The sequence below is a fragment of the Podarcis cretensis genome, assembly GCF_951804945.1.
Source record: "Podarcis cretensis genome assembly, chromosome: 10".
NCBI lineage: Eukaryota > Metazoa > Chordata > Lepidosauria > Squamata > Lacertidae > Podarcis > Podarcis cretensis.
Window position 1 is genome coordinate 22,654,061 of NC_137179.1, and position 16,675 is coordinate 22,670,735.

The window sequence follows — 16,675 nt, forward strand, 5'->3', positions numbered from 1 at the left end:
GCTTTGTACCTGTTGTGTGAGATGAAGTTCTGGTTAGTAAAGCTTTGAATCATAATTATGGGTCTGGTCAATTTCTATTTCCAAAAGGAGTCAGTTTTCCATGCAACCAATTGCTTCAAGCTGCACAATATTAATAGCTGCAATAGAGATGTCTCAGTTATTGCCTGGTTTAGCATTATTTTTTAAATCATTATTTGACCCCTGCGCTTCGGGCTCTAGAGTTAGAGTGAACTGAGAGGTGGTGGAAATAAAAGTCGGTGTCAGAGGCTAGTGACAGTTCTGCAACAGGAGGCTGTTGCCTTTCCAGAGTTGCCTTTCAAACTAAGGGGCTGCATAGCTTATGAAGATCTCTGGGCGAGATTGGGTCCCACATTTCTGTAGTAGATTTCATAGTGGAATCATAGAATTGTAGAGTTTGAATGGACCCTGAGGATCATCTAGTCCAGAGGTTAGCAAACTTTTTCAGCAGGGGGCCGGTCCACTGTGCCTCAGACCTTGTGGGGGACCGGACTATATTTTGGAAAAAATATATGAATGAATTCCTATGCCCCACTAATAACCCAGAGATGCATTTTAAATAAAAGGACACATTCTACTCATGTAAAAACATGCTGATTCCTGGACCGTCCACGGCTGGATTTAGAAGGTGATTGGGCCGAATCCAGCCCCCGAGCCTTAGTTTGCCTACCTATGATCTAGTCCAACCCCCTGCAATCCAGGAATACGCAGCTGCCCCATATGGGGATCGAACCTGCAACCTTGGCATCACACTCACACACTCACAGCAGTGCTTCCAAAGCAAGTTGTGCAAATCAGCAGTAAAGAAGGCAGAGTCTGAGCAAATAGTTTACAAACCACAAAGAGGACAAGAGTGATTAAGCTGCGAAATAGTTCTGGTGGCCTGTTTGCTGCCCCATTTGTACGAATAAATGCTCAGGTTAGCAGTTTGCTCATGTGAGCAAAGAAACATGCTCAAGGAACCAGAGGAGAGCATTACTTCCAGAAATGCAGTGGCAGCATCCACGATCAAGGTGGAAGTTCCTGCTTGTGGGTGTATGCTGATACTCATCCGATATCTCTCTCAGGACTGTGTCTGCTCATATATATATATAGAAAGAGATGCATAATCCAGATTCTGTACAAAGAATCAGTCACAGCAGAATATTGTGGCTTGAGCATTATTCAACTTGAGCCAATTTGCATAATCCAGTCCACTTTCCCCCCTTCTATTTTATGCCATTATTATGTTCCTTTCCTACTCATCAGGGCGGGTAAGAAACTATACAAAGCACCAAAGCCCTATCTCCAACTCCAAGCATGAGAAATTTTGCACAGTTGTGCCTGCGGAGCCTGAGATTTTGCCAGGCATTGCCCACACATTTCCAAGCATATCTTGGCAACCGCAGGAGCCAGAAGCCTGCTTATAAAATTAATATTAAGAATAGAAGCTTAGATTCTCACGAAACTGGAGGGCCACATCCTGACTGCTCATGGGGTCAGGGCAAGCAGGAAATGTTACTTGCTCAAGTGCACAGCACTTTCATACTGATGAGGGGAAAGTTTGAATTGGAAGAGTTCAGAACGCAAACTTCCCTCGTTTAAAAAGCCTCAACCCCACCCCCTGCAAATTGGGTCTAGATCCCTTTGCATTTAGGTCAAGTTCACTGCAAAATTAACTCCTATTTAGGGAATGGGCTAATCTGCCAATTTCATTTTCTCACACCCCCCAGCCTTAAATTCATTTCCATAGCAGTTTGCAATTTTTTAAAAAAATAATTAATGGAAACTTATTATTTATCTTCATGAAATTCATCAGTGTGACTTTATCCTTGTTTGTATGCAATTTTTCCCAATGCCCAAATGTACTGCATCTTTATATGTTTACCTTGGCACATGTGTTCTTGTACACATTGCTTGGCTGGATAACAGAATTGCAAAATTCAGAGACATGCAAATTTTGAAATCTTCGCTTACACTCTCTTTGTTTAATAAAGTGCAGATTAGCTAGGTTTGCCTTTAACTGCAAACTGAATAAAAATTCTCCCCCACCCTACCCCTAGTACTACCTACCCATTCTTCTAAACTAGAAATCAGACCTCTCTCCCTCCCCCCCCCTTGGGTGGGGAAGGGCTGATGGAACTCCTCGCACCAGGACAACGGCGCCAGCGCATGCTCTCTCTCGCGGTGGAGGACCCTGGGAAATCTGGAAATTAAAGGTGCACCATTACTTTCTGGGGAGAATGGGATTTGTAGTTTCCTCTGGCTTCTAATTCAGTTCAGGAGGCAGAAGGAACAACAGATCCCATGCTCCCCATGAAATGACAGTAAGAACTATCATGTCCCCAGTGAGCTCTCTCTGCCACCATTCACTGATCCTCCCCTCCCTCTTTATCTCAAGAGTAAGAGTTTTGAGCTCGGGGAAGAAGGAGAACTGGTGGACGGGACATTCATCCTCTTTTCTCCCTAATTCTCCTGATGAATATTTTAAAAAGATTTCACAGGGTTTTTCTGAGCACTCACAAGGAAAGCTTGCAAAAACTGAGATAAGCTAAGGAGAGTTCACTCCTCATTAGCTATTTATGCAAATGAAGTGTCAAAACTGCCCAATCAGGACTGCAAGCTTTAATACAAGAATTAAAAAGGATGCCGGTTATTCATATTACTGCACTTTGGAGCAAGCTCCCTTTGGTTCTCCAAAAAGTAATTTTGTTCAGACCAAGAAAACTTTGTGGATTCTATTCACGGCCAAATGTTTCTGCAGAGGTACTAAGGCAGTGAAAAAGCACTATTGATAATTGTGAACAAGGTGCTGTGTGCACCTTTGGACTGGTGGGTTTAAAAATCTCATTGAACAACTTAGGTTAGTTGTGGGGAAAGAATTATAGCACTGTCATCTTTACTTGTTTCTTTAAGACATCTTAGAGAAACACAGCACTGCCTGTTTCACAAGTTAAGAAAATAAAGATTAGCAATGAGGAGAAGATTGTTTGCTTGAAGACGAGTCCCAATAAGAAACTGTCACCTTCAGTCAAGATCCTCAGAAAAAGCATGATTACTGCGACACAGCAATATGTGATTAGTTGATTAAGCAGTAAAAAGCCAGACAGTTAATCGATTAAAAGATCTTTATCTAGTTGCCAGTTGTTGTTTAAACATAAAAGTGCAGCTTAAATTTGGTCTTATTATAAAACTACTCAGAGCTACAAAGGAAGGATCACTTTCAACTTTCTTTCACGACATTCATGTTTTGAAGGCCTCGTTTCTCACAATACCTTTTTGTAGCACGCCAGCTTGTTTTACACCAAAAAATGAATGGCAGCCCATTTTATTTAAAACACACAGACAACCCCCCCCTCCTCAAAATGTCTCATTTCAACCTAGTTCAGTTATAGATGATTTAGACTGCCATCCTAGATGCTTACGTGAGACTGTGTTCCATTGAAATCAGCCAACTTAAATCAGTTTTAAATCAGTTTGTCGTGGCTTTTCTTGAGTAGTCAAGGAAATGGTAGTTTTGTGAGGGTGCTAAACAGAAGTGCATCCTCTTCATAGCTGTCAACTTACAGATTTGAAAATATGGGACCAGCAGCCTCGAAAATAAGGGATCAGCAGCCCAAATAAGGGATTTTGCTATTGTAAAGAGTTACATACATTGGTAGGATTGACAGATGCTGTCAATCTGACATGAGGTGGTTGCGGCGTTGCCGCAGCCGCTGAAGCGCCGCCCTTCTGCATCCCTCCCCATTCCCTCCTCTTCCTCCTCCCTCAGGCCACCTCCTCAGCTGCCGCCACCGCTGCTGCCTCTGGTCTCGCAGGCGGCAGGGGCAAGAGTCTCTCTCCCTCCCCCCCTCCTTGGGTGGGGAAGGGCCGATGGAACTCCTTGCGCCAGGACAACGGCGCCAGCACACGCTCTCTCTCGCGGCGGAGGACCCCGAGCCGCTGCTTCTCTCCCGAGCCAGGTGAGCATGAAACCCGGGAAATTTAAGGGACATCATCAGTAAGGGACAGCAGTGGGACACGGCGCTGGGATAAGGGAGTTTCCCGCCAAATAAGGGACGGTTGACAGCTATGATCCTCTTCCTTAAAGGATTTTTTTTAAGAAAAACAACAACAGATCCATTTCAACATAATTTCAACATGCCCTTGTTTAAATCTAAAGCCTTCATCTCTAAGTCACAACCCAACCCACCCATCTGTCACCTGGAGATGATAATACAAATATACTGAGTAGAATCCAGTGTATGGCATGCCCAACTGGATCCTATCTGAGGTCCAAAATAGCAATTTGCAACAGCCCTAATTTAACCCAGGATGGGCCAGGGCCGGCCTAACCTGGATCTAGGCCCCAAACTGAATTTGGGTGTTGAATTTAGGTTTTAAACATGTGGCCAGGAGCAGAAGAGGGGGAGAGAAGGAGACCCACAGAGTCTTGACTGGTAGCGCTTTAAGTAACTTGTAGTAGATTGAAAAAGGTCTCTGAATCCCAGTTGTTTAGCAATACTGTCAAGATAAAGCTTTATTTGTTTTCCAAATCAGACTGCTGGCAGGAAGGAAACTTACGAGTGTTCACTACCAAAACCAGCACAATCGCTTTTGTGACTTTTGTGATTTGTCCCCACAAAACACCCCGTCACAGTTTCTTCCTATCTATTCAAAGGGCCTTTGCTGCACGATACCAAATGTAACAATTCACTGATAAATGTACTGGCTCTCTGGGAAAAATTCAGAAATTCATATAGACATGTGAGCTCAGCTATTCAGCAGCCCCTCTGCCTGAGTGATAATTCCTGGCATCATGATACCTGAGTGCCAGACAGGTAACTATTCCAGAAATAACAAACCCAGATGCAGACAAAAGGGTGTGATTAACTTGGCTGGGAAACAGGGAAATGTAAATATCTATTTTGTTACACTTGATGGGTGTTTGGTGGAGGGCAAGGAGAACCATGGGGCAGGGTCCAGGATGCTCAGATTACTGCCACCACACCTACCCTTTCATGATGTATGAGTTATGTAGTTTGGGGGGGTATAACATGGGGATTAGCAGCTAATAAAAGTTTGGGGGCTCTTTTGTTCGGGGCTTCCATCTTGTTCCACCTTGTGGCATGTGGGAGTCCTGTCGTGACAGTCTTCAATAAAGACCAAGCCTAATGGCTGCTGTTTTGCTCTGGTATTCCTGGCTGGTGTCCTTGTTTTTTGTCCAAGGGAGCCCTCAGATTTCTCCGTTAACAAGAGGTGTGGATTTGGGATGTACTGAGCTTAGCCCTCATCCTACAAATTCCTTTATAGAGGGTATGCCCAGAGGTGTCCTATTCCTTAATTCTGACATGCCCACAACCTTACCCTAAATATCTGAGTCACTATATTGCAACTGCCTGTGGTTGATGAATCTTGTAAACAACAACCACAACATGGATCCCACAGGCTTGAAGTCTACCTAGGCCTGCTTCAGACGACCTTGTAAGGATAACTGAGATAATGCAAGTGAATTGAGCCCTTAGGAAAAGTGCTATATAAATTCAGGAATTGCTTGTGGTACCAGATTTTTAACAACTTGCTGCTGATTGGCTTTAATGCAATGGCAGAATTGGGACACGGTCCCCCTGGTACTTTGAAATGTAGATGTGGAGAAGCAAAATGGCATTTCATTTACCTCCCATGAGGAAGAGAAGTCCTGCCACATACTGCATAAGGCCTCGATCCCAGCAGCAGCCCAGTACCCCGATAATCCATCCGAAGAGGATGATGGCCACAGCCATGCCCATGAAGCCTGCTGTCATTCTGCGCAAGTCTGCAACATGAAAAAGAGACATCTTGTTAATAGCGCTCATGGTTTGTCTCATTGCTGTTAAGGGAACTAAAGATCCAGTCTTGCTCTGAGCAGCTGCAACATACAAAAGTCAAGTGGCCCCCAACCCACCGCCGTACATTTTTGCATAGAGATCAGTTGTTTGGTTGGTTTTAAAGAAGGAGAGATGTAAAATCTGTTCTTTTCAAGTTAGACAGAGCTCTTTTGCAGACAGGAAGAAAAAAAATGAGGACGGATGGGAGCAAGCAAAGCGAGAGCTACTTACATGGCTTCTCTCCCGCTTTCCGCAGCTCTCACTTTGCTTGCCCATCTTTCCTCCCGCCTCGCTGTAAAGCAAGCAAAGCACCTGTCCGAGTGTCTCCTCCTCCTCCTCTTTTACAGCAAGGTGGGAGGAGGGATGGGCAAGCAAAGTGAGAGCTGCGTAAAGCGGGAGAGAAGCCATGTAAGTGGCTCTTGCTTTGCTTGCTTTAAAGCAAGAAAAGCGAGAGCCGCTTACATAGTCCGCGCAGAATTTCTTTTTCTTGCTTTCTCCCTCTAAAAGCTAGGTGCGTCTTATGGCCAGGAGCGTCTTATGGAGCGAAAAATACAGTATTTCTTATTTAGCACCACAGAGAAAAGTTGATTACTTCTACAAAAGAAAACCATTTGAGAGAGATAACTGACCACATGAAAATGACTTTATCATTATCTTTGCTTGCTCATATACCCCAAGTCTTCGAGCAGTGAAAATTCCAGGAGTGTAGAATGTACACATTTCCTTTGGAATAGAGGATACTGGAAACTGGCTGGAACTTTGCGATATATGATTTACTCACATGTTGAGCATGGGTGGAGGTTTTGCCTCTTAAAGCCACTCCAACACATACTGCTTCCCTATCAGATTTTTAGGGTGGAATGATTGTTGCAGGAAGCTCTCTGTGTCTGATGCTTTCAGCTCCACCCTTAGAAGCTAAAGGCTTCTACTTGTGGTTACTGCTTCCAGACAGACCGCACTTGCCCTCTGTCATGTATGTATGTGTGTGTATTGGGGAGAATGAGTAATTTCACCTATTTTATTTAAACAAATCTCTAAGTAGTTTACAATATAAGTTGCAGCATCTTGAATAAAATGCATGACAACTGAAAAACAACTAAAATGTATAAAAGCCAGTTTTTTTTAATAATAATAATAATAATAATAATAAATAATAATAATAATAATAAATTGATTGGCAATTGCTCAAAAGAAAAACCAAGGCTTCTTGTAAGTCTTCTTGGATCATCTCAGCTCCCAGTGAGACACATCAACTGGCTATTATAGGCTATCCATCTTTTGACAGGTCTTAAGGGGTATTTATTGCTCCATTTACAAAAAGGTTGGGGGTGGGGGGGCAAGTAACAACATATTGCCTCCCTATGCCAAATGCTTTATTTATGAGTATTCATTTTGAATAAACAAATTAATGATCAGACATGCCAGGAAGAGAATCTTTCTGTTTGTTGCCGTTTCCTGGCCTGACATAGCCGCTGCCGAGGGCAGTGCTTGCAAATGGCAGTGGTGTGAAAGAGGGGTTGTGAGCTGGTTGTCTGAATTGCTCTTACTTGTCGGATGCAATCTGGCCAGCCTTCCTCCCATGTCATAACAGCCCGCTCAGAAATGTCAGCACTGAGGATGAGTCTATTCAGAGCAATTCCTCCAATGGGAAATGAATGTGTATGTACAGCAGCACAGCGCTGAATCAGCACCCTACAGCTATTTAGGAAGAAGGAGGTCAGACTAGAAAAGAAGTGTGCCTTCTCTGCTAACATGGCATCGCAGGACTTGGAGAAATCCCGTGAGTCTCTCAGCCGAGAAGTCCCAATACAGTTTAATCAGCACTTCCTCTTTCCAGCTGAACACAGCAGTTCGAGTGGTGACTGGGGCAAGGAAAACAAGGAGACGCCCCATCAGGATGCAGAGTTAGAGCAGCTCCCCTTAGCTGTTTGAAGGTCTCCCCTCCATCACTAACTTGTGGCTTCTGCTCCCCTCATAATTTAATCCAGGGTTTCCCAGACATCTGCGTCCCTTGGCTCCTTGATGAGCTGTTGCCATAGACTCCAGACCAAATGAAATAAAGTCAAGAAAGAGCACCTGCCTCCTGCCTGGCGTTCCTAGGGAATTCTAAGAACCAAAACATTGGTGCAGTTTTGAAATCAGTGCTTAAAATCAGTGCAGTTTTGAAAAGTCCAGTCCGCCATCTTAATTCAAAATGGCATCGAGTTGTATCCAACCATAGATGTAAACCTTGATCTCACAAACCATCATGTAGAATGTGGTCATGGTATCTTGAGAGTTGTCCAAACGCATAGCTAGTCTTCTACCCGCTTTGGAGCTCCTCAGGGGCAGCTCCCCACATTGGTGCATCAGAAGAGTACATCCTCTACAAGCAGATGTATCCTAGTGTATCCAGATTACAAATCAGATACTTGCCAATGTGAGAGAGCACTCTGCCTGAGGACAAGTGGGAGCTGGAAATCCTTGCCAGCCTTCTATAAATCATCTCATTCAGCCCCATTCAGCTAGTGGGTACATTTGGAAGTATGAGTGAGCATGGTAGGCACTAGCCACAAAATGGTTGCCAGGGTGAGCCTGTTCCCTAACACAAAATGGCCACCATGTGTGCGTGGCATAATACAACATGGCTGCCATGGGGTGTGGCATAATGGCTTCCGAGTCTAAAAAGGGATAAGGCCATAAAATTGCTTGGGCACCTCCTAAACAGAAACTGGGCAGGAGGAGCAAACGGTCATTTATGCATTGAAGATTTTTGAGGAGATGCTTACTGAAACCATTCCTGGGCACCGTAGGAGGTATTGATGGGCACACTGGCCCCCATGGGTGCCACATTGGTCAGCCATGAGTTAGTGATCGATCCGTAGATCTCAATTCACATTCTTCCCTCACTCTGCCCTACATCTATACCCACTTAAATCTCTCTGCTTGCCAGAAACAGCCCAAGACATTTTGCTGCCTGAGGCAAAGGCCAAGACTGCACCATCCTCACCATTTGATGTACAGAAGCAGACTGGACTAGCAGATGGGTCTTACTTTGGCACAGCTGATGGGATGGCATCCTCTATTATACCTGAGGCCAGCCAGGGGTGACACAGGGCAGACGCCCTGTCTTCCAACATCTTGCTGCCACTGCCAGGCCCCTCAGGATTTGCCTCCAAGGCAGCCACCTCCCTCTGCCTAATGGTAGGGCCTGTGCTGTGGAGTTGCCTTTAATCAAGGGAAGGTTCGGCAAGCCTGTGTGAGCAAATATTCTCTTATCTCCTTCCTAACAGAACATTATGCTGCATCAACCTCAAAATAATCATATAGAGCTTTAGGAACAGCTATTTTTGATGAATGGGCGGTTAAGGAACAAGCTAGAGATTGAAGGATGAGATCTCTGCGTTATCAGCCCCTCAGGTCTCTGCTCAGGCCTCTGCAGACTCTGGCATTAAACACTTTAATTTAGGCATTTCCAAAGGTACATTCTTATTTTAATTTGTGTGTGCGTGTGAAGACCATTTAATACAGGGCCGGTTGCCAGTGGGAGTACAAGGAAAGAAGGGCCAGCATAGAAATATATTAACTACAGCAAGGAAGTGATCTTTCTCACAAAGATCTTTATTATTATTATTTTCAAGTTTACTCTTCTATTAACATTTAAATTGAAAGCCCCTGCTTCCAAGCTCCACGCACGAAATCTGCATTTAAATCGATGCCATTTAAAAGTGAGAAGAAATGTATAGCAATGTGAAATGCATCTCCATTTGCTTTGTCCTACAAATGATTGAATGTATTTTTCTTCAAAAAGAGAGAGTGATGAAATTAGAAGTGTATTAAAATCGACATGTAAAAGAGAAGAGCGACACAGGAAATCACACAATTGTCAAGAGTTTTAAGCTGCAGTCCTGTTCACATTAACTAGGGTTGCCATGTGTCCAGACATATTCAGAATACTGTAGCTGGAAGCAGTGTCCTGGCGGAAATTGGCAAAATATCTGGGGAAATCTGGACGTACGGCAAGCTGTGTTGGCAGTGTCATTTTTGCCATTTTTAAAAAAATAGCTCAAAAATGGCACTTTTTGAAATATGGCAACCCTACATTAACCCTACAGCAGTCACGAAATTAAAAGATGCCTGCTCCTTGGGAGAAAGGTGATGGCAAACCTAGACAGCATCTTAAAAAGCAGAGACATCACCTTACCAAAAAAGGTCCATATAGTTATAGCCATGGTTTTACCGGTAGTGATGTATGGACCATAAAGAAGGCTGATCGCTGAAGAATTGATGCTTTTGAATTATGGTGCTGAAGGAGACTCTTGAGAGTCCCATGGACTGCAAGAAGATCAAATGCATCCATTCTTAAGGAAACTAGCCCTGAGTGCTCACTGGAAGGACAGATCGTGAAGCTGAGGCTCCAATACTTTGGCCACCTCATGAGAAGAGAAGACTCCTTGGAAAAAACCCTGATGTTGGGAAAGATGAAGGGCACAAGGAGAAGGGGACGGCAGAGGACGAGATGGTTGGACAGTGTTCTCGAAGCTACAAACATGAGTCTGACCAAACTGCGGGAGGCAGTGGAAGACAGGAGTGCCTGGCGTGCTCTGGTCCATGGGGTCACGAAGAGTCGGACACATGACTAAACGACTAAACAACAACAACATTAACCTGGGAGCCCCTAAACATACGGGCTATTTTTTGAGCATTCATCCTGATTTGTTTGCGGGGAGATCAGATTACATCAGCTACACAACGACCATCAATCTGGGTTGTTGTTGTTTGCAGGTAGGCTAAATGATGTTGCGTCAAAGCAAGTGTATCTCCCCTTTACTTTCCTTATTGCAGAAGAGTCTGGTATTTTGGGGAACTGCTGTGCAAGAACTCCTCATCAACTATAATTGTGCAACCTGAATTTTCCAATATGTGACTGAATCCCACGCAAAAATAGCAACCATCTATGAACAGCCCTATCTCCCAGGTAAGTGAGGTAAGACAGCCTTAGTTCCACTGAACTCTATGGAACTTATGAGTTATGAGTAAACATGCATAGGATTGCACTATCCGGGGAGGCTATAAAGAAAGGAACATTATTCAGTAAATGGAAGTAAAAGATTGAAATCTTTGGCTTCTCTGTGGTTGCCCCAACTACAGAATGACCTTCCAAGGGAGATACATTTGGAACCTACTCTGTATTTTTCTTGGCACCATGTTAAGACTTTCTTTCTTTTCCCAGGCATTTTAGATTATGCTATTTTGAGCCGCTCGGATGGTTTCATTCCTCTTAACACAACTGCATTGTTGGTCTGGGTTTGCAATGTTTTTGTAATTTTAAACTTCTCGGTATACTGCTGCCCCAAAATCCATTTTGCGATGAAGGGTGATTTATACATTTTCAATCGATAAATCCATAAATCAAGAGAACGAGCCTTTGGCTTCAATATTTGGGCACTTTCCCTCTGGCCTGTGCCCGCGGCAATAAGCATTGTTCTTTGTTGAAAAAACATTATTGCTTTATTGCTGTTGGGAAAGCGTCACAGCTCAACAGTAGCACTAATGCTTTACGTGCAGGAAATTATCTCCAGTTAAGTGGATCAGAGAGGTGATGAGAAAGGCCTCTGTCCAAAACTCCAGAGAACTGCTGCAAGTCAGAGTAGGGGGCTAAATGAATAGTTGCTCTGACTTGGCAAAAATCTGCTTCATGTATATCCCAGGTCAAAACTTTCTACAACCTACCTGTTGTGAAGAACAAAGGGAAGCAATCTGAACCCTCAAATGGAGGTGGTGGTGATAGGGAATGGCATACCCTCCAACGTGACATTAGGGGAAACCGAGATGCCACCTTCTGTATGAGTCACGTGACTTGCCTGAGACCACCGTCTCCCAAAAGTGCTTTTGGGGGCATGGTGCCTAAGAAACACACATTTTGGGACACCGTGTGATATCGCAGCTCCCAAAAAAAACTGGCTGCCATGCTCTCATGAGGAAAAATGGGATGTGCCCCCCTTTTTCTGGGACAGTTCTGGGGTTTGGAATGGGCCGAGGTGTCCCTCTTCATGACTCTGCTTGTGGTGGGCTCCATGCCATGAAAGCCTCTCTTGTGCCCACCAAAAGGCATAGGCTGTTGGGGAGCTGCTACAGATTGTGTTCCCACCAGTGGTAGCTGGAACAAGACCCCCAAATGGTATACTTTGGGAGCAGAATATGGGAGGAGCAAGGCTGCCCAAAGATCTTAAATTGACCCATTGATGGTTGGGTGGACACATGCCAGGACCCTATGCATTGCCAGCCTAGAGCTGGGGAGAGAAGGAGCAGGAGAGAGAGACAGCACCTCTCCATCTTCTGATCTGGCAACAGCCATACAGCCATTGGATGCGTTGATGACTCAGTCACTCAGATTCTTCCCAGGGCTGAGTGGCCCGGGATTCAGATTCCCTTGCCTGCTAGGTCCTGCCTGCTATGAGCACAAATCCTTTAGGTCATAAAGTAGCGAGGAGAGGGGACTTTCATACGTTGATACCAATATGGCAGGGTTGCCATATTTCAAGAAGTAAAAATCTGGAAACGTAAGTTGTTGACCTTTTTGGAGGGTAAATCACCCAAAAAGTTGTTGAGCTTTGCTGGGCGAATTCCCAAACAAGAGTGATACTCAAACACACACTTCCTTGTTCTGTTGGCAAAAACCTGGACATTTTGCCAATTTTTTGAAATCCCCACTTCCACCACCCCCCGGATGCTAATTTCACTGTTGAAATCCCAGGCATGTCCAGGAAATTCCAGACATATGGCAATATGGTTCCTACAAAGTATATATATGAAAAAACACAAATGCAGCAACATGCAAGTGCCCATTTTGCAATGCAAAAATAAAAAAGGACATAGAGTTCATTTGATGGATTTTTTAAATGGACCTGGCCATCACAAAACTAAGGTGACACTGCTGGCACATACATTCATTAGGGATGCTGTCTAAAAGAGAGTTAAAGAAGCCATTGAGATTTGTATGTGTGTACCAGCCTCTTTTCTGATACTTGCAGCCTAATCAGAATTGAGGAAGACTCCGAGAGCTGAGGTATCAAATACACACAAACCCTAGTCTGCGTACACAGCTATACATTCAAAGCACACAACATCCGCCAAAGAATCCTGAGAACTGTAGTTTAAGGGTGCTTTGAACTGCAGCTCTGTGAAGGGTAATCTACATCTCCCAGGTTGCTTGGGAGAACTAATGTGCTTTAAATAGATGGTATGAACACACCACTGTTCTCAGGAAACTCACGAGAAGGAGAAATATGTCTGTATTAACAGGCAAGGCTTGTTTCTGGACTGAATTGTCCTCCATCTCATGTGCATTCCCTGGCATTTGACACTTTCCTGCCTGCTTGGCTGAACACTTGATCTGCCTGCCATTTCTCCACCAGTGACACAAGCCTGCACACATCTATATTTTCATTTTCCCCATCCTCACATCTGGCTTAAAAAAGAGAGAGAGAGAAGGTGAAATGGAGGGGTTTCAGACCACTTTCGAAGGGGATCATTCCCCACTTATTTTCTTGGAACGCTTCAGCAGAATCCCCTGCTGGTTTTTGTTTCAGACAGCATAATTAAGTGACTCTGATGGGGGGGGGACCAACCACACAGGGTTAACCAAAGGCCACCTGTCTGCCTGGTGTTCGCTCTAATTCTGCCACACAAGAGATTCCATCTCCACTGGAGAAACCCCTGGGGGAAATCCAATCATTAATTGTCTTCATCTTCCCCCACCCCCACCTTATTTTCCATTCCTATAGAGCAGGAAAAGGGATACACACATTTTGTCCCCGAGCAGTGAATTAACCAGGAGCCTCAATGGCCTTGGCTGCCATTTCGGAAAATAAAGGAGGTTGGGGGGTTGGGAATAGGATGCCCCAGGGGAACAAGTAATGGGCTCTGGTGTCTCCCACCTCTAGGTCAGTGATTAGAATGTAGGTCAGATTGAATGCTGCAAGCTGACAGCAATACATTTGGTGGCCTTTACCTCCGGGTTCACTGTCAAGCTCTTAATTGAACAAGAGTCTCCATCAGACTTGGGCAGGCTCCGCGGGGACAAAAGTGCACAAGATTAACTCTTGGTTAACCTTAGAGCAGATCGAGTTGCAGAGGTGCAATCATGTGATGCCAGCATGCTATGGCTTTCCCCGTTCCTTGCCTGTTTGGGGGTTCAATTAGTTCTCACTTTGAAAGTCCTCCGTGGGTTGAGACAGGGGTACTAATTTTATTTAGTATGGGTGGTATTCAACTTCGCTTGAGTCAGACCCACTGCAGTTAACAGACCTAACTTAGTCATTCTTGTCCATTTCAGTGGGCGGACGTCATTTTTAAGGTAGAGCAACCGGTTCGGACGCACAGGGCCAGGCTGACCCAAAGGACTGCCTTTCTTTACAAGTACCTATTCAGATCAGTAGCAGGCAGAGTGGTGAGGCAAAAGCGCTCACCTGACCTCCTGACAACTGAGTCACTGCTCCTTACAGGGAAGGGGGGGAGAGGTAATGGGGAGGTCATTGCTGTGCAGACAAGCCGGTGGAGCAAATCTGGCACTCCTGCTGGTGCATTTGGGTTGACCTCCCCACTGCTTTGTCCCTCTCCCTCTGCTTCTTGGTTGGGAGCAGCTACTCAGCTGTCTGGAGGTGAGGGAAACGCCATTGCCCCACCACACTGTTCACTACCGCAGAAGATCTGTATTGCAGACTATTTTCTAAGAGCCCCAGCTAGATAAGGTAACAGCATGTGGTCACTGGGACCAAAAGCCTTTTCAATGGTGGCACACCAATTCTTGAATGCTCTGCCCAGCGAGGTTTGTCTGGCACCTACTTTAAGGTGATTTTAGTGCCTAGAAAAAGATATTCCCATTGCCCCCCCCCCCCAGATTTTAATCTGTTTTCACTTCCGTCCGATGTTTTATTGCCACCAGGTGATTTGGATTGCTTCCACATGAAGCGTATCTTGAGCAATCCTCCTGATTCCGTTTTCATACCATTTGCAGAAAGGTTATACAGCATTTGCACTTCGCTGAAAAATGAGGTCTGCATCTTGGGTTGTGATTCGCTTTTCTAAAAGGTCACGCTTACATGGCACATACCTTCCACTTGGAGCTTATGAGTATTTTTCTAATGCGGAAACTCCAAGCCAAGTTGAAGACCAAGGCGCCATGGTCAAATGGGAAACTTACATGCCCACTTCCAAAAGTTCAAGTTAGCTTCAACCATCAGTAAGCACATGCCAACCAAACACCAGCACAGCAGCTCTTTCCTGCTGTGGTTGGAAGCAGTACTGCGTCTGAGTTACAGCTGGTGGAAACCACATTGGAAGGGGAGAGTGCCCTTGTGCTTGCATCCTGCTTGCAGGTTTCTCCCAAGCATCTCGTTGGCCACTGTGAGAACAGGATGCTGGTCTAGAAGGGTCACTGGCCTGATCCAGCAGGCTCTCTTTGTATATGTTCTGGGTGCTGAGAATGCAAATCTGTACAGGTGCAGAATACCGTATTTTTTGCACCATAACACTCACTTTTTTCCTCCTAGAAAGTAAAGGGAAATGTCTGAGCGTGTTATGGAGGGAATGCCTATGGGTGGCGGGGGGATCTGCTGCAGTCGTGAGCAGAGGATCCATGGTTCCCCTTCCTTCCCTCCTCCGTGGCTCGCTTTGAAACAGCAAAGCGGGAGAAGAGCCGCTGAGTGGGGAGGAGAGAGGGACAGAGAGCCTGCTTCTTTAAAGGAGCAACCGGGAGAGGAGAGGTTGGTTCCTTTAAAGCAAGCAGGCTCTCTGTCCCTCTCTCCTCCCCACTCAGCTCACTACATAGCAGCAAAGTTTTTCAGCTGGCTAAGCCGGGGATGAGCGGGGAGGAGGGAGAAAAGCAGAGCCTGCTTGATTTAAAGGAGCAAAGTGGGAGAGGAGAGGAGCCTTCTCCTCTTATACCCCTCTTCTTCATTATTAGCAGCATCCTTCTCCACCCACCCCACGCGTGCTCCTTGTCCCTTGAGTGCTTTTCCTTCCCTCCCCACTTAAAACATGGTTACAAAGCACGGATCCACATGGATCCTCAGGATTTTTGCACTGGGTCACCCCAAATTCACCATCAGATCACATAGCATGTCCATGGCTACATCTTGCACCAAACAAATCACACACCCATTGTTGCCTGGGGCTGCAGTGGTGCAAAAACGTGGTTACAAAGCATGGATCCACATGGATCCTCAGGATTTTTGCATTGGGCTACTCCAAACTCACTGTCAGATCACATGTCTGTGGCCACAGCATGAACCACAAAAATCATACATCCACTGTTTCGTTTAGAATATTTTTTTTTCTTGCTTTCCTCCTCTAAAAACTATGTGCGTGTTATGGTCGGGTGCGTGTTATAGAGCGAAAAATACGGTAGTCACACAATTAAAGTGAAGAGCAGACAAATGTTTTCAGGAGCAGAGGAGCTCATCTCGAAATGCATTTCTCCATTTGCACAAATTTATCTAGCTGGATCAATTCATATTCCGAACCCAGTGTTTTCGAACTTCAGCTAGACTGGTGACTGGGAGTGGCCACCAAGACCATATAACACCAGTCCTGAAAGGCCTACATTGGCTCCCAGTACATTTCCAAGCACAATTCAAAGTATTGGTGCTGAACTTTAAAGCCCTAAATGGCCTCGGCCCTGTATACCTGAAGGAGCGTCTCCACCTCCATCATTCTGCCTGGACACTGAGGTCCAGCGCCGAGGGCATTCTGGCGGTTCCCTCACTGCGAGAAGCCAAGTTACAGGGAACCAGGCAGAGGGCCTTCTTGGTAGTGGCACCTGCCCTGTGGAACGCCCTCCCACCAGATGT

General features: G+C 45.2%; 1 protein-coding gene across 2 annotated transcripts in view; it reads right to left on the minus strand.

The window, feature by feature from the left end:
• TMEM178B (transmembrane protein 178B) overlaps positions 1-16,675 on the minus strand; it is a 276,992-nt gene that overhangs the window by 23,911 nt on the left and 236,406 nt on the right. For both annotated transcript variants that reach the window (XM_079993041.1, XM_079993042.1), the window contains one exon: positions 5,654-5,791. In XM_079993041.1, the coding sequence (XP_079849167.1) occupies positions 5,654-5,791 (138 nt within the window). The remainder of the gene's footprint in view (positions 1-5,653; positions 5,792-16,675) is intronic.